We start from the raw sequence: 10,624 nt of genomic DNA on the forward strand, positions 1-10,624 counted from the left end.
CTGATCTCTAGCTGATCTCGACAACTAGGTTACTATGTTGAACAAAGACCGTAACTATCGCAGCTACAGCTCAACAGGCAAAAAAAAAAAAGCAGACCAGTATAACGCTAGATTTTGTCTGACAAAACTAGGCAACTAATGTCTCCGTCTTATAATATTAGATATTGTTACAGCCAATGTTTAAGTATATTGGTTGTAATAACATCTTATATGCGAGTAGGTTTTTCTATACTGAACCTCAAAGATTCCCTGAAGCTTGTTACAGCACTAGAAGACTTTGTTCTCACTACCGGAATTGCAAGAATCTTACATGGGCCGCACGGTTACGATAAGTAATGAAGTTTAAGATAACTCCACTCTTTCTGCTCTAACAAAATACAACTACATTGGTCTGCTGAAACTGTTCTTTACACATTCTAAGAGAAGACGGAGCCTACCGAATACAAACATCATTCCTAGAGATAGCCTGCTCAGCTCTGCCGGCTGCTCAGTGCAGGTGGGTTTCCCCCATTGGATACATCAACAAAAACCACGCACAAAGATACTTCACATTCACCAACAAAGATGATCGGAAAACGGCCGCATCGCCTGGCTCAGGGTTGCCACGAGCCATTATTGGGCATATTGCGCTGAGCAGCCACCCTCTCCTTGCATGACGGGCAAATGAGCCCATAGTTATCAGCCTGCTGTCCGTCGACTGAGCCAAAATGGTGGAACTGGCTGTTGCACCATACGCATAGTGCTGCTATCATGCCTCCTCCACCGACCATCCTTGACAAGTTCAGATCCCATCCTGATTGGACCGGAGGGCCACTTCCCATCTGTGGCGCATTCCCCAACACTAAAGTTGGCTCGGAAGTCCTTACAAAATTCTGCCTGGCCATGCTCCTAGACTGAGAGGATTCGCTCGGAGGTACAGGATTAGGTCCGGCAATGCGCCCAAACTGAGAGGATTCAGCAGGAGGTCTAGAATTGGGTGCAGACATGTGCCACAACTGAGAGGATTCAGCAGGAGGTCCAGAATCAGGTCCGGTCATGCGCCTAAACAGAGAGGATTCTCCGGCAGGTACAGGATTAGGTCTGGACACGCGTCCAAACTGAGATTCTGCAGGAGGTCTAGAATTGGACCCAGACGTGTGCAAAAACTGAGAGGAATCAGCAGGAGGTCTTGTATCAGGTCCAGCCATGCGCCTAAACTGAGAGGATTCGGCAGGAGGTGTAGAATTAGGTCCAGCCATGCGCCCAATCTGAGAGGATCCACTTTGCACATAATTAGAACTGGCCAGACTCCCAACCTGAGAGGATCCAACAGGCAAAGAATTAGGTCTGACCATATTGCCAAACTGTGAAGATCCAGTGGGTAAATTATTATTTCTTGCCATGCCACCAAGCTGAGGGGATCCAGATGCAGCCGATCTAAGCTCTCCATAACCAGGGAATATGTGCTGCTTCTGGCCACCGAATCCAAGTTGCAAATCACACTGTTTTCATTATTAAAAAGATCCATTATCACATGGTATTCAGCAAGAAAGGAATACAGAAACAATACAACTGGGATATTAAACAAAATATGGAGTCATATTGAGCAACATTTTGAAAAACCAGAACAAAAAAAAACAGCACAATTAGAAGTATCAAAATGCATCTGCGCAATAACCGGCATGTTTAATTGGCCTCGGTCACAGGGGTTGAACCCTGGTGTGCATATATAATGCAATTCCACGTGTAGGAATGTAATGTATTTATAAAAAATGTTGGAAGATCAACAAGGTATTCTACTTGTATTTGTGTAGCATATGGGAAAAATGTATTTATCTTCTGCATCATAGAACAGTAATTGCTTGACAAAATTTCCCTTCCCCGTAAGTGAAACGTTCCTTTGATTCATAGGATAGGAAAAGTATAGGAATGGGAAAATCATAGGATGGAGATGTCATGCCATCTTGAATCCTATGGGAAGATGAAGTATGTTTGATGTAGCAAAGGAATTTTTCCATGAGGTATGACCTAATGTTTTTTTCCTATAGGATTTACACTACAAGATTCCTATAGGATTAGTTCCTATAGGATATGTTCCTATGAATCAAACAAGTTGTGTAGGAAATTTTCCTATGGGATCTAAATCTTACACAAATCATATGAATCAAAGGAGCTCTATAGATATTTGAATTGACCAGTATGGTCCCATGTAAACTTATCAAGGTTGCAAATTTGATTCCTGTAGCACAGTACTTAATAATCTAACCATTATCATGGGTCAATACCATCTAATTAGAACCAGGCTCAAAACCAGCTCAACTGGGTTTAATCCTGTAATTACATGTGGTGTCATCTCTTATCTAACTAATTAGGCTTAAGGTTGGTTTTACAGTAAATTATGTTTCACAGCCAAAAGGTGTGCATATCTCGTCTCTAAATGGCAGTAACAGGTCATTTGGTCATTATAGCAAAATCGTATAACAGTATAGCCCACCAGATTAATATTTAGCGTCTTATGATTCTCTAAATATTCTATTGGGCTGGTTCTACCGTTCTACTAACATCAACTACAAGGCCATTCTTTACATAAATGGATTTCTGAAACGTTAAGCAAACCGCAACATGTATTTCCTCATTCAACCATGCAGAACCAAACTCATACCACAAGAGAAATGAACCAACTTTTAATCCATTTACTTTTAACATATTTCTATTGCTTCACTTATTTTGAATGGAGGGAATAGGTATCAAATCAACATAGGTTTGCCATTTAACTATCGATGCCCTAAAAATCAAACTTCTGAACAGTGCAAGAGTTCTGTAAGCATGCAAAATCATGTAATTTTACCTGATCTTGGGTTGTACTGCTCCTTGGAACATCACCAACAGAATGGACCAGAGTGGACATGTAACCAAAATTTCCCTGCATAGATACTACACCATTGACATTCTGACTAGTGTTAACTGCAGGTGGGGTGCAATTAGGAGCAGTCCCATTGTAGAAGTTTTGCATATTGTTACTCGGCTTTCCCATCACATCATGTGCAGACCCCTTTGGTTCATTATTGCTGATGGATTTATTTACAAAAGAACCCTCCATGTTGTTGGCATCACTTGTATAAATAAAAGAACCATTGATGCACTGGACATGAGTTCCCTTCATAAAGTTACTGGCTGTCAAAGTGTTTGACTCAGGTAATGCACAGCTGCTTGGAATATTGGGCTTTAGGTGACTCAAGTTGTTACTAAATTGGGCAAGACTCCTTTCAGTGACATCACCAGTATAGACATCAGTCCCATACCCTTCAATACCGAATGCAGCTTCATTTCTTGTTCTGTGCTGCGTGATATTCATTCGTTCCTTGGTGTTGGATGCACGCTCTTTGTCACTGTTCTTTGAATGATCCGAGCGGGAAGCAAAAGAATCCACATTAGTCACAACAGGAGAGATAGGGCGCATGTTCATATTAGATGGATATGCCATGGTGCTGTTCTTGTTGCCAAAAATGTTAGCAACAGAATCATTACCATAACTAGCACTGATGCACCTGGCAGCATTAGATGATCCAGTAGACATGCCAAGGGAACCAGGTACTTTATTGTTTGAGCCAGAACAGGATGATGTAGTAGATGCACCGTCATTATTATTTAAACTGGCACTGAAGCATTTCCCAGTAATAGATGATTGATTAGCCTCATCAAGGGCAGTTGATGTTTCATTATTTACACCAGCAATCGGGAAAGATATTGTGTCTAGGCGTGAATTAAGGTTGACATCTCTTGCTTTCATAGTGTTACTGAACTCAACATGCTTCGAAGAAGGCAGGCTACGATCACCAATCTGGTCCTCATAACAGTGATTAGCACTTGCGAAGGTAGTAGGTCTGAAAGCATGGTAGCTTCCTGCCTGATTACCAAAAACAGCAAAGCCATTAATTCCACCATTTAGTTGATCATTGGACTGAGGAGCTACTTTTGGAATAGTTACAGCAGCATAATCCATCATATCGTTTCCATACTTGCAAGCACTTCGAGCATCTGTAACAGGAGTAACCTCTTCAGGTCTACACAAAGCTTCATTGGGCTTATTGAAACTGTCCGAACAATTTATGCCAAAAAGTTCTTTAACTTTTGATCTATCGAGCCCTTGTTCTTTTGAATAATTCTGATGTAGAGATGCTGCTTCGCTCGGAGTCTTGACATTTGGTTCAGTTGATTCACTAAGATCCTGGAGAGTAAATTGTAACTCCCCCACAGGGTAGTTGACTGCCTTTCCTGACAATATCTTATCTAAGAAAGCTTCAGGAGTAAGCCCTTCATACCTTGCATGGGCTCCAACATGACCGAAGTACCGTGATTGCTCTTCAAAGTTCTTGTGACACACAGGGCATTCAAATTTTCCATCTTTGCCTACTATTGGCTCACCATATTTGCTACTCCTCTTGCGTCTCTTACCCCTCTTCTTTTTATGGAACAACAGCTGGTGCTGATCATAGGCACTTTGGTCATGCAAAGTTAAATTGCATTTTTCGCACTGATAAGTATTTGCTGGATTTCTATTTCCATCTTCCTTATCATCATTTGAATTGCCAGAATGGCTGGAAAAGTTAACCGCAGTAACTGGCAAAGCATTTTGGTTAGTATTTGCTGGATTTCTATTTCCATCTTCCTTATCATCATTTGAATTGCCAGAATGGCTGGAAACGTTAACCGCGGTAACTGGCAAAGCATTTTGGTTATCCACACTTGAGTGAACTTGTTGCTGGAAACCTACAGCCTGTCAGATACATAAATTATAATAGGAAAACTCCATTACAAAATAAAGTGGCAATACAATTTAAACTTACATCATCATGAGCATCCTCGTGTCCATCATCAGGACCATCATCATGTCCATCATCATGACCATCATCATCACGCAAGTGTTTTGGGCTGTTATGCTGAATAGGAAGCGTTATGGCCTCTGGATACCCAAGAAGTGACATAAGATGAACAGAAACTTCTCTGCAAGTACCAAATTGATGTCCTCTTGGGCTGGAAATATGATTTGTAATTTAGATACGCTAGATAAATATGATTTCTACATTTAGATGATACATGCAAAGCACAGTTGTACTGCCTAGACGAAAATGGCAAAAGCATTAAAAAATACATTCACTGAGCAGCACAAACATTGTACATAAAGCAAAGCATATTTCTGAAATCATTTCTTATCTCAACTAGGCTTCCCAGCAACCAATCAACAATGTGAAAAGCCAGCAACACGGGGGACACTGATTCTAACAGCAAAAGGTAGCCTTGGCCCTTAAGAAGAAAACTAATACTAGTTAATTTGCTAAATTAAACAACTAAATGGTGCAGAATAATCTTCAACTTAGTATAGCAAACCTATCATAACAAATAAAGAACGGTGGTATAAATCCGAGTACATAACTACATACGGGGTAATATCTTGGAAAGGTTTCAGCTCACCGGTATACTCAGTTGTCCGGTGTTACTGAGAGCAAAAGCAAAGCACGCAAAATAAAAGGTAGATCCTGTGTTGCAAAATGTAGTGCACCCACACACCCCAAGATTTAAGTTTGACAAGAAAATAGACTAATAAAATGTGGGTTATGTGACATGAAAATCATATCAATGGATTCGTATTCAACAGAATGTTCCAATGATCTCACTTTTGTGTCACACAGCTTGCATTTTTTGGGTCTAATTGTTGTGCAGACTTTAATTTTGGACTACATGGATGTGAGTACTATTTTTCCCACTACACTGCGGCATAGTTCTTTTATCCATTATCAGTCTCACTAACAGGTTTAAACCCGCATATCAGTGAGAACCCAGAGGTGAGAACAAAACTTCCCTAACATGTACCATGTTGAAGTCCTTAAAATAGGAACTATGTAGCATAATGTTACACCTTTATGCTCTAGCTATGAATATATTAACACACCGTCATCAACACAAACCAGTCAGGTAGTGGTACTGCCAAAGATGTGCATATATGAATCCATTGAAGGCTATAGCAAATAAATGCGCAAAGCAAAAGAAGTGTATTTAATACCATAAACTGGTAATGATTGTATCTTGAAAGCTGAAACAACATGGATGAATGGTGACCAATGCTCATATACCATGACCAATCATCAGTCTTCTCTGCACACCAGAAAACTCAGGTATCTAGCATCTCAGTGTGTGTTCCTTTGGGGTTATTTATTTGCAATGCACTTGTGCAACAGTATTATCAAGTATTAACACATAAACCACATTCCTATTCAGGAAACATGCATCACATGTATTGACAGCTACGTATAACGAACGAGCCTTGCTTTCAAATAAAAGCATCCACGCCTGATAAGCTAAGGCCTAAGTTAAATTTGAGAGCGCTACTATGCTAAAAATATATTCACAAACCCAAAACCACCACACATCCTTGCATGAATCAGCGTACACTATCTATCCATAATTCCATATACAGTGAAGGAAGCATAAAGAGTGTAACAGAATAGAAGTTATGGTTGCATTCCATCTATGGATAAAAAGGTATCATCATTTATAGGGAAAAATCATGACAAGTCAAAGCAGCAAACCTCACGTATTGCAAGCAATGCACCCAGACTTGGTTGTGCTTGCGCTTGAGCCCGAGTAGCAGGTTCCAGCCACTAGGGAGGTGATCCCCGAAGAAGGCCGCGTCCACGAATTTCCTCCGGTGTCTCTGGCTCACCCACTTCCCTTCCAGGCCAGTGATGAACCCCATGAGCTCGTGCTCCGACATCAGCCCAGCCGTTCGTCTCTGCAGCTCCTCGCCGTACGGGTCCTCGAGCCCCGCGAGCCGCACCAGATCAACGGAGACGCCCTTGGAGTTCCTCGTCTCCCGGTCGGGATCGGGGGACGGTGGCGGCGGGGGCGAGGGCTCGCGTACGGCTAGGGTTTGGGGTGGGGGTGGGGAGGAGGAGGGAGGCGGGCGGGCGGGGCCGTCGCGGGCGAAGAGGCGGCGGAGGTGGTGGGCGATGAGGTGGTTCTCGGGGTCATTGCCTGCCGACGGGGCGGGGGAGGTGGGGAGGGCGGCGGAGGAGGAGGCGGCGGTGGCGAGGCGGTGGCGGGAGAAGGTCTGCTTGCGGGAGCCGGCGCTCTCGTTGAAGACGGCGCGGTCGATGTTGAGGGGCGGGAGCGGGCCGGCGTCGGGGCAGGTCCCCGGGGCGACCGCGTGCGCGGAGGCGGCGGCGAGGGCGTCCAGGTCGGGCTGCGAGAGCGCGCGGAGGTCCACCACGGGGACCAGCTCCGTCGCCATTGGCGCGGCCGCGACGCGGCGGCGGCGCGGGCAGGCGGCGGCGGCGACGGAGGTGGGCTGGCCTGATCCAAGGGAGGGGAGACGGGCGGGGGATTAGGCAGTTTCCTTATTTTCTTTACACGGCGATTACGCAGTTGATGAGATGAGAACGGAAGACATTGCTCGCTGACCACTGAACCAGTCTAAATTGTCGTGTTTCATGGGGGGCCGGGCGACCGTTGGATCTTAGCGGAGCGGCGCACGGCGCCACTTGATGAGGTCATGTGGAAACAGGCGCGGCTACAAACTTGAGCCGCGTAGGCTTGGCTGGGCCGTGAATTTTAGGGGATGGGTCAAACCTCTCGGTGCTATTCGCTCCCGCGTGAAGCCCGAGCGGACGGATGGGCCAGCCCATTACCGCGTACTGTATAGCGGCTCGGTTCCGCCGCTCCTTGTTTTTACTGGTTTCTTCAGTTTTCACGGGTTTTTCTTTTTTGCTACGAGTAGTTTTTTTTCGTAAGATTTTAATTTTTAAATTTAAACATTACCGCGCACTATATAGTGGTTTCCTTTCAGTCTTTCTCGGTTTTTCTGGTTTTTTCGGTTCTTGGTTTATTGATTTATTCTGATTTTGCTGGTTTTTTTTCCCTTTTTTTGTTGGCTTTACGTGAGGTTTCAATTTTTAAATTTGAACATTTTCAAATTTAATTTTTTTCTGAATTTTTATCAAAATTTTAAGTTTTCAAATCTAAACAATTTTCATGTTTCAATTTTTTTAAACTTCAATATTTTCAAAATCTGAACAAATTTAAACTTGGAGCAAAATTTAAAAGTTGTTCGAAACATGAATATTTTATAAAAAAAATAGAAAAGAAAACACTACCTTGCATGGGTTGTATTGGTAGCGCCCATAAACGCACGTTGTGTGACAGTTTTCCCAGCCAAAATGAGCCAAGTCATAGTAGTCAGGGGTATGCGGAGCCGATCTCGCTCGACCTAAGTGTTTAGAAGCTAGGTTTAGCATAGTTTCATTTTTTATCATAATAACATAGGTCGTATCTAGCTACCTATTAAATAGTAATGGGTTCCTTTATATTGATCTAGAAAATCATATTTGCTTGTCTAATAAGAAGAAAATAGCACGTGTCACACAATTTGATTTTCACGCCTATCGAAGAATTTTCATGTTTCAATTAAATATTCATGCATTTCATAATAAATGCCCGTGTATCACATGGAAAATCATATTCAATAAACATATTTTTCATATGTAGTAAAATATCATGCATATGAAAAATATGTTCATACATTTAAAATCACGCATGTCATAATACATTTTTCATGTAATTTAATAACTTATATTTTCCTATAAATAAATTGTGGGGTGATCTTACTAAGAGATGATTGAAGAATGGTATGAAAAAAGTAAGACATGATTGAACGGAAAATTAGTTTTCCCATGCGGCGGCTCTTCGATAGATTTGGTGCATTAGCATGGAATGTTCAAGGCCATGCTCATAACATAAACAATAATTGGGAGACGTATCAGATGGAAATACACAGATTCTGCACATCTGCAAATGTCTATGAGAGACGTCAGATTAGCTGCGAATGGTCAGATCTAGTGCCCCTTCCTCTCAAATTGTGGATTGCATAAATGCCCCTAAAACAAGTACTCCCCCGTTTTGTCGTTCCCATCTAGTTGGTGCAGTATGACATCTCTCTTTCTTTGCCCCGTCTCTCTCATCCTCTTCGAGCACCATGGTGTCACCTGTCACCACAGTACGAGCGTACGCCATGGTTAAAACCTCACAGTACACCGCCACCTTCTCCCGCGGTTTACTTCGTCCCCTTTTCTGTGTAGCCAAGACCGCGATTTTAGATATGTGCACTAAGAAATTGGATCTGAGACAGTTGGAGATCTTGTAAAAAAATCGTTTTGTTTTCATGTTTCGATTAAGACAGATGAAGGATGAGCACAATTATAACATGTAAGTAAATATGAATGAAGACAATAATTACAACATATTTTCCATCAAACCAAATGTGTTCATTTATCAACAAGACTTGCAGTTGTGTATGATAAAAAAAAAATTGTGAGATGCATTCCTAGTAAAGACACACACAAAAATTGTTATGGATAGAACCCATGTGAAATGATCATGCACCGTGTAGAAACCAATTTTTTTTTGGTTCTCCTCAATGACAGAACACTTGCATGTAAAGTAAGCGTAATTATAAATTGTAAGCTAGAAGATGTCGGCACACATGGCGTAGAAACCAATATCAAAGGAGAAAATATCATAACAAAATGATGAGGATTTTTTCACTATAAAATTAACATATGTAGAGAGGAATAAATAACAGACGAAAAATATTAACTGTCAATAGTTCCCCAAGAACCAAAAGGAAATATTATTGCTTGTGGTCTCTGAAACATTTATAACTAGCATTCTAACACAAAAAAAATGTTGTGGATGCCAAAATTAATAATTGTCTCAAGAGAAATCGCAAGAACTTATATTTGACAATAATTGCATTCTCATCTAACCATTAAGTAATTATGTGATCCGAGAAATCAAAATGAACTCTAACATTCTTTTGACCAATCACATAATCTGCTATCATAGGGAAAACCAGTCATGACAATATATTCCCTACTGCAGCAATTTATGGTGATTATTGGACCTTGGAAGTATCAACTTAATCAAAATAAGAAATATCCATATTGTGATCCATATTGATAGCCAAACTTGCCCATGTTAGCTTTTCTTTTTTGACTTAAAGTGGCTGAGGGTGTTTTTTGACACGGTCTCACATGGATGAGTCCAGTCATCTTGAATAACATGACCAAGTAGCCAAACAAATGGGCTTGCCTTACCTATTTTTTACCATCCTAGGCTAAGAATGGCTAAATCTATGACATGGTGTTGTGGCTCATAGGTCTAGATGCACCTATTATATAGAATGTATTTTAAATTTATTTCAAAATATTAAAAAAATTGAAATAAAATCCTGAGTGTGCATCCTCACATTCTATGTTAGCTCACAAAAGTTTGGCACTAAAAAACATTTTGTGTGCACTATGTAAAAAAGATAAAAAAAAATGTCTCGTTAAAAGCTATTTTGGAGCGTCGTCAATTTTTTTTTACACTGGCCACAAAAAAATAATATTTTCTGTGAAACTTTGTGCGAGAACATAGAATGTTTGGATGTACACCGTGATATTTTTTCAGAATTTTCAAACATTTTGAAATATGATTTTAAATAGTGGGTGCATCTACACCTATGAGCCAAACTAGATTTCCCTAAATCTAGACTCAAATAAGTCAACCAAGATTGGATGACCCCAAAGAAATGCATAGGAGTTGAAAAGTT

The 10,624-nt window shown here is 41.3% G+C and overlaps 1 protein-coding gene across 3 annotated transcripts; it reads right to left on the minus strand.

Annotated features, from left to right (window-relative positions):
* Positions 1 to 264: 264 nt before the first annotated feature.
* Positions 265 to 7,382, minus strand: LOC127323832 (uncharacterized). 3 transcript variants are annotated; one of them, XM_051351943.2, is made up of 5 exons: positions 6,567 to 7,382; positions 4,827 to 5,013; positions 2,828 to 4,756; positions 1,380 to 1,481; positions 265 to 1,295 (listed from the first exon to the last, which is right to left on the minus strand). In XM_051351943.2, exons 1-5 carry the CDS (start codon positions 7,265 to 7,267, stop codon positions 594 to 596), a joined length of 3,621 nt encoding a protein of 1,206 aa, XP_051207903.1. In that variant the 5' UTR covers positions 7,268 to 7,382; the 3' UTR covers positions 265 to 593. The 3 variants fall into 3 exon arrangements, with proteins under 3 accessions (XP_051207903.1, XP_051207902.1, XP_051207901.1); XM_051351942.2 differs by having other exon boundaries at positions 265 to 1,481; positions 2,828 to 4,741; XM_051351941.2 differs by having other exon boundaries at positions 265 to 1,481; positions 6,567 to 7,381.
* Positions 7,383 to 10,624: the final 3,242 nt, after the last annotated feature.

Source organism: Lolium perenne, chromosome 7, assembly GCF_019359855.2.
Source record: "Lolium perenne isolate Kyuss_39 chromosome 7, Kyuss_2.0, whole genome shotgun sequence".
Taxonomy (NCBI): domain Eukaryota; kingdom Viridiplantae; phylum Streptophyta; class Magnoliopsida; order Poales; family Poaceae; genus Lolium; species Lolium perenne.